We start from the raw sequence: 20205 nt of genomic DNA on the forward strand, positions 1-20205 counted from the left end.
TAATCAGAAATCTTCCAGCAAACAAAAGCCCAGGTCCAGATGGCTTCACAGCTGAATTCTACCAAAAATTTCGAGAAGAGCTAACACCTATCCTACTCAAACTCTTCCAGAAAATTGCAGAGGAAGGTAAACTTCCAAACTCATTCTATGAGGCCACCATCACCCTAATACCAAAACCTGACAAAGATGTCACAAAAAAAGAAAACTACAGGCCAATATCTCTGATGAACATAGATGCAAAAATCCTCAACAAAATTCTAGCAATCAGAATCCAACAACACATTAAAAAGATCATACATCATGACCAAGTGGGCTTTATCCCAGGGATGCAAGGATTCTTCAATATCCGCAAATCAATCAATGTAATTCACCACATTAACAAATTGAAAAATAAAAACCATATGATTATCTCAATAGATGCAGAGAAGGCCTTTGACAAAATTCAACATCCATTTATGATAAAAACTCTCCAGAAAGCAGGAATAGAAGGAACATATCTCAACATAATAAAAGCTATCTATGACAAACCCACAGCAAACATTATCCTCAATGGTGAAAAATTGAAAGCATTTCCCCTAAAGTCAGGAACAAGACAAGGGTGTCCACTTTCACCGCTACTATTCAACATAGTTCTGGAAGTTTTGGCCACAGCAATCAGAGCAGAAAAAGAAATAAAAGGAATCCAAATTGGAAAAGAAGAAGTAAAACTCTCACTGTTTGCAGATGACATGATCCTCTACATGGAAAACCCTAAAGACTCCACCAGAAAATTACTAGAGCTCATCAATGAATATAGTAAAGTTGCAGGATATAAAATCAACACACAGAAATCCCTTGCATTCCTATACACTAATAATGAGAAAGTAGAAAAAGAAATTAAGGAAACAATTCCATTCACCATTGCAACGAAAAGAATAAAATACTTAGGAATATATCTTCCTAAAGAAACTAAAGACCTATATATGGAAAACTATAAAACACTGATGAAAGAAATCAAAGAGGACACTAATAGATGGAGAAATATACCATGTTCATGGATTGGAAGAATCAATATAGTGAAAATGAGTATACTACCCAAAGCAATTTACAAATTCAATGCAATCCCTATCAAGCTACCAGCCACATTTTTCACAGAACTAGAACAAATAATTTCAAGCTTTGTATGGAAATACAAAAAACCTCGAATAGCCAAAGCAATCTTGAGAAAGAAGAATGGAGCTGGAGGAATCAACTTGCCTGACTTCAGGCTCTACTACAAAGCCACAGTCATCAAGACAGTATGGTACTGGCACAAAGACAGACATATAGATCAATGGAACAAAATAGAAAGCCCAGAGATAAATCCACACACATATGGACACCTTATCTTTGACAAAGGAGGCAAGAATATACAATGGAGTAAAGACAATCTCTTTAACAAGTGGTGCTGGGAAAACTGGTCAACCACTTGTAAAAGAATGAAACTAGATCACTTTCTAACACCGCACACAAAAATAAACTCAAAATGGATTAAAGATCTAAATGTAAGATCAGAAACTATAAAACTCCTAGAGGAGAACATAGGCAAAACACTCTCAGACATAAATCACAGCAGGATCCTCTATGATCCACCTCCCAGAATGCTGGAAATAAAAGCAAAAATAAACAAATGGGATCTAATTAAAATTAAAAGCTTCTGCACAACAAAGGAAAATATAAGCAAGGTGAAAAGACAGCCTTCTGAATGGGAGAAAATAATAGCAAATGAAGCAACTGACAAACAACTAATCTCAAAAATATACAAGCAACTTATGCAGCTCAACTCCAGAAAAATAAACGACCCAATCAAAAAATGGGCCAAAGAACTAAATAGACATTTCTCCAAAGAAGACATCCGGATGGCTAACAAACACATGAAAAGATGCTCAACATCACTCATTATTAGAGAAATGCAAATCAAAACCACAATGAGGTACCACTTCACACCAGTCAGAATGGCTGCGATCCAAAAATCCGCTAGCAATAAATGCTGGAGAGGGTGTGGAGAAAAGGGAACCCTCCTACACTGTTGGTGGGAATGCAAGCTAGTACAGCCACTATGGAGAACAGTGTGGAGATTCCTTAAAAAATTGCAAATAGAACTACCTTATGACCCAGCAATCCCACTTCTGGGCATACACACCGAGGAAACCAGAATTGAAAGAGACACATGTACCCCAATGTTCATCGCAGCACTGTTTATAATAGCCAGGACATGGAAACAACCTAGATGTCCATCAGCAGATGAATGGATAGGAAAGCTGTGGTACATATACACAATGGAGTATTTCTCTTGAATCCTTTGAAAGAAGAAAGATGGGAAAGACCAGAACAAAGACACTCAGGGTTGTGGCATTCTTTGAGAGCCTATATTACAATTTAACTGCTGAGGTATCTGCTATTTTTCTTGTATGGTTACAGTACAGAAATCATGCTCCCAGATCTCAGCCTCCTGTCTATGGTAGGTAGCAGCCTTATATATCCTGGAGCAGCCAGGACATATCCCTGTCTTTGTGCTCATCCCTCTCTGCCTTCATCATCTTATATTACCCAGCACATAACAGATGTTCAAAAATAGGTTTTGAATGATTGACTAAACAAAAGAAGGATTATGCTAATCAATTTATTGTTGAAAATAAGAATGCCTTTGGGTTTAGAAACAGCTAGTTTAGAGCTGAGCTAAATGAGAAAGCTAAAGGAAAGATTGAAATAATTAAGGGAACTGATATTTTTCACAATATGTTAACATATACTCTTTAGGGAGACAAATCTCAAATTTTGGCTCTGGTTCTTGTTTTTCTCCTGTGATCAATGTGGCTCTAAGATTGCTGGAGGTAATTTACTTTAAAAATAAATGGTATTATTGGAACCTCACAAAAACTATACGAGGCTAAAACAAGTACATACTCACCTATAACTTACCACCAGAAGTAAATGTTTTTGACATGGATGATACAGTTAAACTATCATACTTAAAAATATTCTTTAAAATGTTTAAAAACTGACCCCTGTGTTTTCTCATAGCAAATAATCATTATTTGCTCAATATCTTAAATATGCATTAAATATGTATGGAGTTTAAGTTCACTATATATTGTCTGGTAGTTGTAGAACGTTTTACTTAACCATGCTGGATCTGGAATTTTTAAATTACTAACCACAAGATAGTGATAGTTCATTCACAGAACACACTGAGGATTCAACATTTATGCTCTACAGTATTTGGAGAACTTCTGAAAAGAAATGACATAGGTACAAAATATCGTTGTCTTAGGAAAAAGTTAAAACAATATTTGCCTAAGATAGGCTGCTATATGAAGAATACACAATTTATTGTTAAATATGACCATGTTCTGAAAACATTTACTCCACCTACAAGTTTTGAAACATTCATTTTCACCAAGAGAGTTCTGTATGTCAGTTAGTAAATATTGAGGTCTGGTGAGAGCTACACAAAGAACTTAGCCAAATATTCACATAAGGGAGATAAATGTAAAAATACACTTCAACCAAATGTATTCAACTCTAGGGCAAATTGCTTTCCCAAGTAAATTCTATGAAAGCTTGAACCTCACGACTCATTAGCAATAATGGCCCCCTCCTTCATGATAACTGAGAATGCACCAGTCTGATCGCAGGAATTTTTATCTCAGGCATCTGTAAAATGTCCTCATCTCCTAAACCTCTGACCACATTAAAAGCCAAAATATTAATAATACAGAAAAATCCATCGACATTTCTCTCTGCCTGAAAGAACTCCTTGGGGCACCAAGAGAAAGACTCACTTTGGAAAAAGTTATATCCTAATTAGTAGTTAATTCTTCCCTCCCATCTTATTTAGTTTGCTCTTTAAAAGATAAATATCACCGCAGCAAAACTGCCCTGTCTTCCGTAGAAATAAACCAACAGAGCTCATGGCTACACTGGCAACCCAGGCATTAAATAAATGTAGAGCTTTATGCAGTGGAGGAGAATGAAGAAGTTAGTGACCTTAAGACTGAATCTTCATGAGAGAGCTTAGATAAGAACACTGGCTGATTTATTCTGCTTGTCACTATCTTTATTCTTCTTCATGATCAAAGCTGATCAAGAGATGTATGATGTACACAAGCACATAACAAAGTTAAAAGGATAATATATTTGGAGCTTAGAGACACTAGTTCAAGTCCTAGTTCAGTCACTCACTAATTTTGTATCATTGAACTTTGGGCTTTGGCCCTGATGGCAGAGAACTGGGAAGGGCATCTTTGGAGCTGAGATCAGAAATCAGACATGGTACAGGCATGTCTAGACAGGCATCTAGGGCTGCCCCTCACCTTGCTGGTTCTTTCCTTCTTGCTGGCTCCTTTCCCTTGAGTTTTACACTGGAGTTATTACTATCCAATAAATATTGCAGGACAGAGGTGGTGATAGATGACAGACTCCTCACAAAGGAGACCCATGGGTCCAAGAGAGCCCCAATCCAGAAGAACTGAGACTTAGTCCTGTGGTCTCCAAAGAGGATCATGATGCTGACCACATTCTGTGGACTCTGGGCTCCTATTTCATTGAATTAAAATGAGGGGGTTGGCCTTCTAAGCTCCCACTCCCACCCTACTCCAGTGGAAAACATTCTAAGGAGCTCTTACTTTGGTAAGTTATTCAGCACAATCCTTTTATTACTCTTGCTTAATACTTGTAAAATGCTACACATTCCTGGGCTGCGATCACTGTCACTTACTGTAACACTGTTTTCCATCAGCTCCCAGCTCAAAACCAGGTTGGCAAGCACAAGTGAAAGATCCCACTGTGTTCACACAGCGATGGCTGCAGGGAGCAAGTCTTTCAGTGCATTCATTTAGGTCTGCAGAAAGATACATAGGAGCTGTGTCTTTGGAGCTGGAATTAATACTTATTTACAAACTATAAACATGAATGAAAGCATCCCCTCCCCTTCAACCCCTGACAACAATGCCAACAAATATAACAGTAAAATATCACATAGGCTCCATATTTGCAAATAAACCAATGTAAAATGATAAGAACTCTGCGGCAGGTCTCATTCATGTTCTTAAACGCTTTTTCCTATTAGAACCCAGTTCTTATTGTTGTTTAGTTGCTCAGTTGTGTCCAACTCTTTGTGATCTCATGGACTATAGTCTGCCAGGCTTCTCTGTCCATGGGATTTTCCTGGCAAGAATACTGGAGTAGGTTGCCATTTCCTTCTCTAAGGGATCTTCTCCACCCAGGGACTGAACCCACATTGCCTGCATTGGCACGTGGAGTCTGTACCACTGAGCCACCTGGGAAGCCCCATGAGAAACTACTGCTATCCATTAATTTGAAGAAAGAGAAAACAAACAAAAATAGGCCTTTTCTATCCCACAACAATACATATAGAATACCTGAATTTGTCATTGTGAATATATATCAAATTCTTAACCAAAATTGGTATCTCTCTGACTTAAGACAGTACAAGTGGCCCCACACAATGCAGATTTGGAGTCTTCTTAAGTAGCAATCCATAGTATATGTTCCACATATGATCGTCACAGTGCCACTTAAAACCTGGTGCCCTCTTTTTCTCGACAGCAATAGACAAGTCTATTCAGTATAACATCATTTTGTGGCCCAGGAAATTTATGCTCCCCTTACTCCACCCCTGCCTTAAAAGGATAGGTTTCACCATCATTTTCCCAAATAGAACTTCCTCCTTATATTGTCCTGCATGTCACTCCCACCAGGACTCTTAATTTAAGAGAAATGCTTATCTTTCTAAGGTATTTACAAAACTCTAAGTATGCAGTAAATTTTGGGACAGTCTTTTTAGGAATAACACACTAGATATCAAAATAAAAATTTGAAAAAGATATTCTATAAATTATGGCTATATATATATTTCTCAGTCTTCCACAGGTATTTAATAAGATCCTATTTTGTGCCAGATACAGAGCAAGGTAGGTTCTACGTAAACAGAGGACTAAAGCATAAATGTTCTCTGTCACAAAAGTATGTTTAACAATCTACAGAAAGTTTTATCTTATTTTTGGCTTAGAGAAAAAAAAAAACTAATTTAACACTAATTTTTATGTCTAATTCTTTTTCAATTTCTCAAAGCATTTATCAGTCACATTAGTCAGGAAACATTTTGTATTTTCTTAATTAACCCCAATAAACTGTTTTTCATTTCATGGAAATGTCGTGATGAAAATGAAGGATTCTGTGATTTCTCAGAAGTTCTTGAAACAAAGACAGTCCCACAGGAATGACTTCATTTATTAGCTCTGGTCATGAAGTAATTTATCACTTTCATCTTTAAATTGAAGTATATCTGTTTTGCTATTTCTAGGAAATGGAAATATGTAACCTTGTATTTCTAGAGTTTCTTTCTCTTTGGTTTTAATTATTCCTAACTTCTGAGAACACTCATTTGCACATACTTGATTTTCAAAGGTTAGCCCCACCTTCTGTAGCCTATAATAAAAAACTCTCTGTGCAATTATGGAAGGTTTTAAAATATTAATTTTGGAATTCACTTCAGAATGAAAAACAGAAAACAGAAAGAATTAATTCTGAAACCACACCAGATTATTTTTTGTAACTAAAAATTTCACTGAGCTTTTGTATTGAATAGTATCATAAAAAATACCTTTCAGAATAATCAAATAAGTATATAAGTGTTTCTTTTTAAGCATAAATGAAAACACCTTTCTCCTAGCTGCTCTGACTATTCAAAACTGAATTACCACAAAATTGCAAACAATTACCCAATTAATCCATCAGCTTCAACTTCTTACCGGCACAGACCTTTTTGTCTTCAGATAGTTGGTACCCTGGGTGACAGGCACACCTGGCCACGCCATTCTCACTCTGACAGATGTAGGCACATCCATTCCCACCCGTGCAGGGGTCCATCTCTAAAAGCAATTAAGCAGTGAGAGTTTGTAATTCAATAACTGTAGAAAAATGTGCAGAGCAGAAGTGTAGATTAAGATACAAGAGAACTGGGAACAGAGGGCTTCTCACGTTAGAATGATAAGGCCTTTGGAAAGTCTTTCCCACTTTCAAATGATACTCATCTAACAAAAGGTTCCCCATTTTCTGATCTGAATTCCAAAATCTGAACAAATCTACACATGAATCAAGGTCAAAGAACTGGCTAATTTTACTCTTTTTAAAAGTCTATCTGCTGTGCTCTCGTACCCAAAGTTAAATAGAGCCAGCTGGAAATCCTCCACACACTTTTGCATTTTTTTTTCTTTCTCTCCCCACTTACTCTACTCATTTGCACAGCAGTTATCCTCATATAAACCTTTCACCTCTGCTCGATTTCCTCTGCCTTGGAATAAGCAACCACGGTGTGAAGAAAAGGCCAACTGGAGTAAAATGGAAGAGTCTTAGCTACAGCTACCATGGAGATGGAATAAAGAAGTTCACATCCCACTGAAATTAGTCAGTGACCTCCTTCTGACCTCCTCCCCTTACTTGCTCTTTTCTTAGTCTCAGTTATACTCTTTGGAAGACCAAAGTAATGTAAAGCCACACGTCCTATCCAGAGTACCTTGTTGAACTCATGAGTTAAGTGATCCTGGTCTAAGAATGAGAAACAGCTTTGTTTCTACATTATAAGCTGCTGGGGTGGGAATGTCTACTCTTGCATGCTCCCCTTTCCTTTTTTAAAATAATGCACAAAATACAAAAAAAGCAAAACAATGAATAAAGCTACCTTGTCCCCACATTTACCCAGTTCCATGCAACCACTATCATACATAAATGCTTACATGCTTTCATTAGTTTCTTGCAAACTGTTTCAGACTTTATGAAAATATAAGTGATACAAACATCTTCTATCACAGATACAATACACATTGTTCTGCTTCTTGCTTTTATGTAGGGAGAGATTGAATTAAATTTGTAGATCAATTTGGGGGAGTATTGTCATTTGAACAATATTAGGTTATCTGATCCATGAACACGAGATGTCTTTCCATTTATTTTAGGATCTAACTTATTTTAACAATGTTTTATAGTTTTCATTACATGATTTTTGCACTTCCTTTGTTAAATATGTTCCTATGTATTTTATCGTATTCAATGCTATGGTAATTAGAATCATTTGTTAATTTTATTTCCAGATGTTTTAGTTGCAAATGTATAGAAATCCAATTGATATTTTACATTTTGATCTTTTATCATGTAACTTAGCTGAATTTCCTTATTATTCTAATAGCTTTTATTTTTTAAGGTATATTCCTTAAAATTTTCTGTTACAAGTTCCTGTCATCTGCAAAGAAAGACATTTTACTTCTTCTTTTCTAATCTGGATGCCTTATATTTTCTTGCCTTTTTGCTTTGGCAAGAATGTCCAGTACAATGATGAATAGAAGTGGTATGAACAGATATCTTTGCCTCATTCCTGATTAGAGGTGGGGAAGCTTTCAGCATTTCACTATTAAGTAAATATTAGCTGTGTGTTTCTCATAGATTCCATTTATTGGCTGCAGATGCTCTCTTCTATTTCTAGTCTGATGAATTCTTTTATCATGAAAGGGAATTAAATTTTGTCATTTTTTTTTAATCTGCATCTGTTGAGATGATAAGGTTGGTTTTAATATGGTATATTTTTAAATACATAATTTTTAGATGTTGAACCCATCTTGATTTCCTGAGATAAATCCGATTTGATCATAGGGTATAGTTCCTTTTATGTGTTGTTGGATTTGGCTTACTAGTATTTTGCTGAGGATTTTTACATATATAAGCATACAAGATTATGGTCTGTAGTCTTCTTTTTTGTGAAATACTCGTCTGATTTTGGTATCAGGGTAATACTGGCCTCGTGGAATGAGCTTGGGATTATTTTCTCCTCTTATATATTTTGGGAACACATTTTTCAACTGATGAAAAGAAAACAACTCAGAATCCTATACCCAGCAAAATCACCCTGCAAGAATGAAGGAGAAACCAAGATATTCCCACATGATGGAAAACTAAGAGAATTTATCTCTAGCAGATGATTCTGAAATTATGTTATTTTTTTCTAAATAGAAAGGAAATGATTTTTAAAGAAAGGAATGGTGGAGCACCAAGAAAAAAAGAAAGAACAATAGCATAAGAAAGAGCAAGAATAAGAAAAATATGAATATATACATATATACAAAATATTATATATGCATTATATATACAATATATAGAGAAACATATAAATACAATAAACTTTGCTTCCCCTCATGAATCTTCTAAATTATACTTAATAACTGAATAAAACATAACATTGTCTAATATGGTTCTAAATGTACATAGAGAGAATAGTTAAATAATTATATAGGAATGGAAAAGAGTAGAGAGAAAGTAGTTAAGGTATCATACTTCACTTGAACTGGCAAAAATGATACTACTGGTAAATAGTTATACACAATATAATACCTGACAATCAGGAAAAAGCTAGGTAAAGATATACATTCAAAATTGTTATGAATAAAGGGAAATGGAATTCTAAAAAAATGTTATAGTATTGTATAGGAAGACATGAAAAGATTCAGAAAAATTTAATAAAACAGAAATAATAAACAGAAAAAAAGAAATGTCAAACAAGTTGTGTCATTACATGACTACATTCATGTAAATAACTTACTATGCCAATTAAAAGGCCTGGTTTTGAAGAATGACTTAGAAAACATGACCTAACTATATGCTGGCTACATGAAACTCACTCTAAATATAATGATATAGGCTGGTAAAAAGTATAAGGATGGAAAAAATACATATCATACAAACACTGATCAAAAGAAAGCAGGAATGGCACCATTAATATCAGATAAAGTAGATCTCAGCGCAAAGAAAACTACCAGAGACAGAAACATATAATAATAATAATAATAATAAAAGAATAATAAAAGGGCAATTGACCAAGAAGACACAACAATTCTAAATGTATGGGTTGCCAGGTGACACAGTGGTAAAGAATCTGCCTGCCAGTGCAGGAGATGCAAGAGACACAGGTTTGATCCCTGAGTCGGGAAGATCCGTTGGAGGAAGAAATGCCAAACCATTCCAGTATTCTTGCCTTGAAGGTTCCATGGACAGAGGGGCCTGGTTGGCTACAGTCCATGGGGTCCCAAAATGTTAGACATGACTGTGAATGCATGCATACACACACATATGCACCAAACAATCGTACTGCAAAATGTGGGAAACAAAAGCTGATAGAAATGAAGGAGAAATAGACAAATTCACAATTTTGTTGTAGTCTTCTTTATTTCTACTCTTCTACCTATTAAAACTGGACATAGAACAACAGACTGGTTCCAAATAGGAAAAGGAGTACATCAAGGCTGTATATTGTCACCCTGCTTATTTAACTTCTATGCAGAGTACATCATGAGAAATGCTGGAGTGGAAGAAGCACAAGCTGGAATCAAGATTGCCAGGAGAAATATCAATAACCTCAGATATGCAGATGACACCACCCTTATGGCAGAAAGCGAAGAGGAACCAAAAAGCCTCTTGATGAAAGTGAAAGAGGAGAGTGAAAAAGTTGGCTTAAAGCTCAACATTCAGAAAACTAAGATCCTGGCATCTGGTCCCGTCACTTCATGGCAAATAGATGGGGAAATAGTGGAAATAGTGTCAGACTTTATTTTGGGGGCTCCAAAATCACTGCAGATGGTGATTGCAGCCATGAAATTAAAATACGCTTACTCCTTGGAAGAAAAGTTATGACCAATCTGGATAGCATATTGAAAAGCAGAGACATTACTTTGCCAACAAAGGTCCGTCTAGTCAAGGCTATGGTTTTTCCTTTGGTCATGTATGGATGTGAGAGTTGGACTGTGGAAAAACGCTGAGTGCCGAAGAATTGATGCTTTTGAACTATGGTGTTGGAGAAGACTCTTGAGAGTCCCTTGGAATGCAAGGAGATCCAACCAGTCCATTCTGAAGGAGATCAGCCCTGGGATTTCTTTGGAAGAAATGATGCTGAAGCTGAAACTCCAGTACTTTGACCACCTCATGTGAAGAGTTGACTCATTGGAAAAGACTTTGATGCTGGGAGGTATTGGGGGCAGGAGGAGAAGCGGACGACAGAGGATGAGATGGCTGGATGGCATCACTGACTCGATGGACGCGAGTCTGAATGAACTCCAGGAGTTGGTGATGGACAGGGAGGCCTGGAGTGCTGCGATTCATGGGGTCTCAAAGAGTCGGACATGACTGAGTGACTGAACTGAACTGAACTGAACCTATTAAGAACAGAACAGCCAGAAAGAAAATAATCAACAAAAGTCACTATCAACCCATAAGATCTAATTGACACTTACAAAACACTACATTGAACAACAGCAGGATATATATTCTTGTCAAGTGCCTACAGAACACTAAACAAAACACATTTTCTATGTGCTCCATAGGCCATAAAAAATCTCAATGGAAAATAAAAATCAAGTTGAATAAAAATAAAAATTCAATACCAAAAATTTGAGGACACAGTTAAAGCAGTGCTGAGAGGTAGAGAAAGAGGGAGAAAGATTTGTGGTACTACATCCATTGGAAATGGTCTCAAATCAATAATCTAAGCTTCCACTTGAAGAACTCAGAATAAGAAGAGCAAAATAAATCCAAATCAAGTAGAATGAAGAAATAGTAAAAATGAGGGCAGAGAGCAATAAAATTAAAAACAAAAAGATAGATAATACTATTGAAGCAAAGAGTTGGTTCTTAGATCAATAAAACTGGCAATGGTGACTGACAAAGAAAGTAAAAAATACAAATTACCACTGTTTGGAATGAAACAGGGTATTACTATAAACCCTGATGACATCAAAAGTATAGTAAGACAACAAGTGTGCTGAATTTGGCAACTTGGATGAAATGGGCTAATTCCTTAAAAGAAATGCAATCACAACTCAATCACATGAAACAGAGAATGTATATAGCTCTATAAATCTGAAAAAATTAATTCATAATTTAAACATACCCCAAAGAGAAATTTTCCGGCCTAGATAATTTCACTGAATAATCCTACCAAACTTTTAAGGAAGAATTAACATCAATTCTAAAATTTCTTCTAGAAAATAGAAGAAACACTTTTTAACTTATCTATTTTATGAAGCAAGTATTATTCTGATACCAAAGCCCAGCAAAGACTTTCTATTTCTAAAAAAGAAAAAGAAAATAAAATACTATATACCAATATCACTCATCAATACAGATACAAAAAATCCTTCACAAAATTTTAGCAAATAGAATCAGTAATATATCTATGACAAACCCACAGCAAACATTATCCTCAATGGTGAAAAATTGAAAGCATTTCCCCTAAAGTCAGGAACAAGACAAGGGTGTCCACTTTCACCGCTACTATTCAACATAGTTCTGGAAGTTTTGGCCACAGCAATCAGAGCAGAAAAAGAAATAAAAGGAATCCAAATTGGAAAAGAAGAAGTAAAACTCTCACTGTTTGCAGATGACATGATCCTCTACATGGAAAACCCTAAAGACTCCACCAGAAAATTACTAGAGCTCATCAATGAATATAGTAAAGTTGCAGGATATAAAATCAACACACAGAAATCCCTTGCATTCCTATACACTAATAATGAGAAAGTAGAAAAAGAAATTAAGGAAACAATTCCATTCACCATTGCAACGAAAAGAATAAAATACTTAGGAATATATCTTCCTAAAGAAACTAAAGACCTATATATGGAAAACTATAAAACACTGATGAAAGAAATCAAAGAGGACACTAATAGATGGAGAAATATACCATGTTCATGGATTGGAAGAATCAATATAGTGAAAATGAGTATACTACCCAAAGCAATTTACAAATTCAATGCAATCCCTATCAAGCTACCAGCCACATTTTTCACAGAACTAGAACAAATAATTTCAAGATTTGTATGGAAATACAAAAAACCTCGAATAGCCAAAGCAATCTTGAGAAAGAAGAATGGAACTGGAGGAATCAACTTGCCTGACTTCAGGCTCTACTACAAAGCCACAGTCATCAAGACAGTATGGTACTGGCACAAAGACAGACATATAGATCAATGGAACAAAATAGAAAGCCCAGAGATAAATCCACATACATATGGACACCTTATCTTTGACAAAGGAGGCAAGAATATACAATGGAGTAAAGACAATCTCTTTAACAAGTGGTGCTGGGAAAACTGGTCAACCACTTGTAAAAGAATGAAACTAGATCACTTTCTAACACCGCACACAAAAATAAACTCAAAATGGATTAAAGATCTAAATGTAAGATCAGAAACTATAAAACTCCTAGAGGAGAACATAGGCAAAACACTCTCAGACATAAATCACAGCAGGATCCTCTATGATCCACCTCCCAGAATGCTGGAAATAAAAGCAAAAATAAACAAATGGGATCTAATTAAAATTAAAAGCTTCTGCACAACAAAGGAAAATATAAGCAAGGTGAAAAGACAGCCTTCTGAATGGGAGAAAATAATAGCAAATGAAGCAACTGACAAACAACTAATCTCAAAAATATACAAGCAACTTATGCAGCTCAACTCCAGAAAAATAAACGACCCAATCAAAAAATGGGCCAAAGAACTAAATAGACATTTCTCCAAAGAAGACATCCGGATGGCTAACAAACACATGAAAAGATGCTCAACATCACTCATTATTAGAGAAATGCAAATCAAAACCACAATGAGGTACCACTTCACACCAGTCAGAATGGCTGCGATCCAAAAATCTGCAAGCAATAAATGCTGGAGAGGGTGTGGAGAAAAGGGAACCCTCCTACACTGTTGGTGGGAATGCAAACTAGTACAGCCACTATGGAGAACAGTGTGGAGATTCCTTAAAAAATTGCAAATAGAACTACCTTATGACCCAGCAATCCCACTGCTGGGCATACACACCGAGGAAACCAGAATTGAAAGAGACACATGTACCCCAATGTTCATCGCAGCACTGTTTATAATAGCCAGGACATGGAAACAACCTAGATGTCCATCAGCAGATGAGTGGATAAGAAAGCTGTGGTACATATACACAATGGAGTATTACTCAGCCGTTAAAAAGAATTCATTTGAATCAGTTCTGTTGAGATGGATGAAACTGGAGCCGATTATACAGAGTGAAGTAAGCCAGAAAGAAAAACACCAATACAGTATACTAACACATATATATGGAATTTAGGAAGATGGCAATGACGACCCTGTATGCAAGACAGGGAAAGAGACACAGATGTGTATAACGGACTTTTGGACTCAGAGGGAGAGGGAGAGGGTGGGATGATTTGGGAGAATGACATTCTAACATGTATACTATCATGTGAATTGAATCGCCAGTCTATGTCTGACGCAGGATGCAGCATGCTTGGGGCTGGTGCATGGGGATGACCCAGAAAGATGTTATGGGGAGGGAGGTGGGAGGGGGGTTCATGTTTGAGAATGCATGTAAGAATTAAAGATTTTAAAATTTAAAAAAAAAAATAAATAAATAAATAAAAGAAAAAAAAAAAAGAATCAGTAATATATACACACAAATTATACAGCTTGACCAAGGAGGGTTTATTGCAGCATACACAGCTGGTAAAATATTCAGAATCAATGTAATTTTTCATATTTATAGAATAAAGAAATTCACATGATCATATTAATTAATGTAAAATATTTGACATAATTCAATACAATATTCATGACAAAAGAAAATGGGAGCAATGAGAACTTTCTCACCTAATAAAAAGCATATACAAGAAACCTATAAGTAATATTATGCTTAATGATACTGAATTATTCCCCCCTGGGATTAGGGAACAACACAAAAATGCTTACTCTCATTGCTCTATGCAACATAGTGCTACCATAGCTCACGCAATCAAGCAAGAAGAAATAAAAGGATCATAGATCAGATAGAAAGAAATAAAACTATTCCCATTTGCATATTACATGATTTGAAAAACATGTTTGAAAATCCTAAGGAATCTACAACCTCTCAGAACTAAAAAGTGAGTTCAGCAAGGTAGCAGGAGACAAGATACACATATAATGATAAATTGCACTTAGATATACTATTAATGGGAGAAGGCAATGGCACCCCACTCCAGTACTCTTGCCTGGAAAATCCCATGGACGGAAGAGCCTGGTGGGCTGCAGTCCATGGGGTCGCTAAGAGTCGGACACGACTGAAATGACTTAGCAGCATACTATTAATGAACACATGGACAGTGAAATTAAAAAGGCAAAACATCTGCAATCACCCAACTACAGGACCCATTCTATATCTTCGAATAGATTATATACAATTCTTTGAAGGCTGGAACCTGACTTATATACCTTGGTATCCTCATACATTTAGAATCTATATAGAAGACATTTTATAAACTGTAGTTTGTTGGAAAGAGGATACAGTTATCAGAAATTTGGTTTCAAGTATAGGTCTGTCAGTTGCTGAAAAACTGAAGAACACAATAGATACACGATGGTAGACTCTAGGTGCATTCAAGGAAATAGGACCATGCTCTTGCCCTCCCGGACTGTTCATTCCGCTGGATGAGGTAGACAGTGTATGAGTAAATCGGTGAGAAAAATCATCACAGATTATTGTGAGTGCTGTGAAGGAAACAAATAGGATGCTGTGAGAGACAGTAGCTTAAGAGGAAAGCCTTGACTGGAAAACAGAATTTGGGGCAGAGGTCTCAAGACACTGAGGTAGAAAAGGCACAGCATATTATTGCCATTGTTCAGTCCCTGAGTAGTGTTCAACTTCTTGCGACCCCACGGACTGCAGTGCACCAGGCTTCCCTGTCCTTCACCATGTCCTGGAGTTTGCTCAGACTCATGTCCAATGAGTAGGTGATGCTAGTCAATCATCTCATCCTCTGTCACCCCCTTCTCCTCCTGCCCTCAGTCCTTCCCAGCATCAGGATCTTTTCCAATGAGTTGGCTCTTCACATCAGGTGACCAAAGTATTGGAGTTTCAGCTTCTGCATCAGTCCTTCCAGTGAATATTCAGGGTTGATTTCCTTTAGGACTGACTGATTTGATGATCTCCTTGCAGTTCAAGGGACTTTCAAGAGTCTTCTCTAGAACCACAGTTCAGAAGCATCAATTCTTCAGTGCTCAGTCATCTTTATAGTCCAAGTCTCACATTCATACATGACTACTAGAAAACCAAAGCTTTGACTATACAGACCTTTGTCAGCAAAGTTATGTCTCTGCTTTTAATACACTGTCTAGGTTTGTCACAGCTACCATAAGGAAGCCTGTGGCTGCACATGCAGTCCACAGTGAAGATTTGGGAATTAACTAAGCTCAGTAGTAAGGCACTGAAGAGTTTAAACGGGTAAGTGGCAGGGTCAATAGTAAAATTTCCAGGTCTCCTGAATCTTGCTTCAGTAATCATTTTCTCTTTATTGGGTTGGTTAAAATATGTGTATTTTATTAAGAAAATACTTCATTACAAAATGGTAGCCCTGAAGCCACATAGGAAAAATCTCACTGACTGCAATCTTAAAATCTCTCAGTATCTTGCATTCTTATGCACAGTTAAGGCATTTCAAATTCCAAAGAAATCACTGTTTCTTTTTTACTTTCTGTGTAACTTGAAGAACAGAAATAAGAAGGTAATTTGGATGTATGAGTTGGCATAGATTTCACTAAATATGTTAGTTTAAGAACAGTTTAAAATAATACATTGCAATTTATCTTGAACAGCTCAAATTCTGGCCAGAAATCATTTTAAGGGTTTGATTATTAGTCACAATTTTGGAAAATGTTTAAGTAAAAAAATAACATTTATCTTATTTTATGTATTCCAGTACAGTTTAAAACCTTATTTAGATTTTTAACAAATATGATTTAAAAATTGATTGTGATTATAATATTGATTTCAAATGAATCTTTGTCATATACCTCTACTTTCCAAAGACTATATGGAATAAACAGCCACAGAGAAATTTCTGACTTATTTGTAAAAATTAAATTCATACTTATCTTGCACAATACATGAGTCAAATTACACCTCAAACTTTTTAAGAAAAGCTTCTTGCTGAAAATGTACACTGAGGAAGCTAAATGTTGCTTAATTATAAGTCAGTGATTCAGATTTCAAGCTCAATACCAGAAATTTTTGTCTCTTAAAGATGTTCTATTACACTTCTACAAATTTTCAGTCACCAGTTTTTCAACAATTAAGTACAGAAGAATTAAAGATGCCATGGAAAAGATCTGGCTACTTTTGTTCTTATTTTTAAGATCTCTCAATACTCTCAGGTAACACTTTCTCCAAATGACATTCTCAAAAGCACATATTAGTAACCTTCATGTTAGTTAGCAACCTTCCCATAAGCCACAAAGCATTTGCTAAAGGTATTCACTAGTCAGAGTCTTTTGACTTCCTCTCTCTAGATTCTTTTTTCTTGAGTTTCAAAGGTGCCTGAAAACCAAATGATTCTATTTGTAAGGTTAAGATGTCTGTGTTTAACAAAGTACCCATGTGGTTAAACAATGCACATTTTCATATACGGAGGTATATTAGCATTGTACCAGGAAATATGTTCTGGTCCAAGAAGTATATTCCTAGTGAAAATTAATTGGTTATATGTTAATAAAATCTCCACTCTATAACCCCAATAGCATCCCTAATTGTTGGTGTTTTAAATATGTGATTCTCTATATGTGAAGTAATTCTATGTGGAGGATTTCTGTGAGCTTGACACTGTTCTCTGGAGTAATTCCTACTCTTCTTTCCAAATTGAAGTTAGATATCATCTCTTAAAAGCTTTTTTTTTTTTTTTAAGCCCTTTAGTCTGGTTTACATCTGTTTACTGGGGTTCCTATACTATGTTTTGCACAGCTGTGAACTCTTCATGCATTTGTTTCCCCTACCAGACCATGATATTCTTGATGGCAGGGACCTTTGATTTTTGTATCAAAGAACTCTTCAGTTCCACCTCCAGTTCCTGGTCTATAATGGCAAGTTGGAATTGTCCCTTGCAGGAAGGAAACGCATGGCATAGCAACTTGTGAGAGAGTGGTGAAGATAAGCAGATATTTTTTTATCTGGTGAAATACCACATTATTATCCCAAGCCTGAAAGAAAAAAATCCTCAAAGCAAAAATGAGATAAAACAATCATTTGGTCCATGCTCTTGGAAAAGAGACAGAAAATCCCCCAAACCTTCAGATTTTCTTTTTATGTCTTGTTCATTACTAATATTATTCAATGCCTACACTCACTCTATCTGTTAAAGTCCCTCAGAGAGTCAAGATTTATTTCTAGCACAGCATTACACATCCCTTTCATCTAGTCCTAGATAAAATGCAAGAAATCTATTTAGTTCATGGCGAGAAGTGCGGTTGCCGTTGGAGCTTCTACATGCTTAATGAACTGCATGTTCACTTGAAAGGCTAATCCCATCCAACTAGAGTTCATGCCATTATGAGGCTTACACGGGCGCTCAGACATGAAATGCTGGCTAAGACTCTAACTGAGCTTCATAATAGACAGCATCCTGGTTTATGGGACAGGGATATTGTATTCATCAAAGGGCAATATAAGACTTTGTATTGACTGACCGGAGAAACTAGTCACATCTTCCTAGGCTGCTATAGTTTGGTCTAGCTGTCAATTTGGCAGTTCCTGGGTTGCAAATTGTGGACACTATTGCTTAACATTCATGTCTGCTTCACATCCCAGCAGTGGCAGCTCACCATTGACGATCGTGTTTCCTAACTGCAGTCCAGCCCAGCTGGAGAGCCAATTTCTAACACAATTGCAGCCTGCTCTGACAGGAGCTCTGTTAGTCAAATGCCACATTCTCTGAGGTACTTTAGAGACTATCACTTTATGGAGCACTGGTTGATGCAATGAGAAAGCCAATGGGCAGAAAACAACCACTTTTTAAAGATAATTATATTATTAAAAATTCTGTTCTTCCACAGAATTACTATAATAATTATTGTCTATAATATTCATGTTGACATTTAACAAGTTAAACTTTCTAAATGGCATATGAAAAAGACCCAAGAGGCATGAATTTGCAACCTGGCTCTACCAGGGCCACTAACACTGTGACCCTGGGACAGCCATTTGACTTCTAGAAGCTTTAAGCCCTGTTTCTGTAAAAACAAGCATAATAATGACTATTTCATGATATTGTTGCTAAATATGAAGTGAAATAAGGTATGTAAAACAACTAATACAGTGTCTGGAGTAATGCTCAAATGTTAGGCATTATAAGTGATAATACAGTAAGAAAAGGAAGTGAAATGGACAAAGGAATAATAACCTACCATCAGAAAGAGAATTTGGAATTTGATATATTTGACGTAAAACAACTGTGAGTGATATGAAATCCAGAGTGTGTTCAGGCTTGTGAATAGCTACAACTGACTGGAGGAGAGGAAAAAAAAAATCTTTATGTAGGGAGTTAAAAGAATCAAGGAAAATAATAAAATCAGGAATGATTTACCAAATTCCTACTAAGTAAAAGATCTCGGGAGAGGGGTTCATGTTTGGGATTGCCTGTACACCCGTGGTGGATTCATGTCAATGTATGGCAAAACCAATACAGTATTGTAAAGTAAAATAAAGTAAAAATAAAAATAAAAAAAAAAGACCTTATGAGAGAAAGATAAATAAGAACTTCTATGCGGGGAGATGAACAAGTATGTACAAATGGGGAAGGATGCAGAAAGAGAAGATCAATTATTAGCAAAAGAATCAGACCAGGTAAGAACAGGGTCTCAAAATCTAAGGAAAGAGACTTTCAAAAAGGAAGTCAAGTGTAAGCTGGGTCAGCTACTGAAGGGTGACAGTCAAAAGAAAGTTATGAGTGTTTCACTTGTACTAAGTACTGTTTCAGGCACTTCACTCATATTCATTCAATACATCATGAATGTAAGTACAATAATTTGAAAGTCAGATGAGGAAAAGTCTTTATTGAATGGTATCAGGGAAAAAGGAGATGACCTGAAGGGATAATAACTCTGAACTATGCAACATTTGGAAATCTTCAACAAATAATAATTATTATTATAATTGTGGATTAATAATTGTTAAAATTAAGATAATATATGCTTAATATATTCCAGGAACTATTATAAGCGCTTTATGTGTATTCATTCCTTTAATCTTCATAAGAACTCAAAGAAGTAAGTACAATTTAAATATCCATTTTATAGACAAAGAAACTGAGGCAGAAATTGTATTCAAGTTATC

General features: G+C 36.0%; 1 protein-coding gene across 1 annotated transcript in view; it reads right to left on the bottom strand.

Moving 5' to 3' along the window:
- LOC138443218 (EGF-like and EMI domain-containing protein 1) overlaps window positions 1-20205 on the bottom strand; it is a 605343-nt gene that overhangs the window by 118357 nt on the left and 466781 nt on the right. Inside the window, 2 exon segments of the mRNA XM_069595258.1 lie at window positions 4739-4861; window positions 6795-6914. Coding sequence (XP_069451359.1) covers window positions 4739-4861; window positions 6795-6914 — 243 coding nt within the window.

Source organism: Ovis canadensis, chromosome 1 (genome assembly GCF_042477335.2).
Source record: "Ovis canadensis isolate MfBH-ARS-UI-01 breed Bighorn chromosome 1, ARS-UI_OviCan_v2, whole genome shotgun sequence".
NCBI classification, from domain to species: domain Eukaryota; kingdom Metazoa; phylum Chordata; class Mammalia; order Artiodactyla; family Bovidae; genus Ovis; species Ovis canadensis.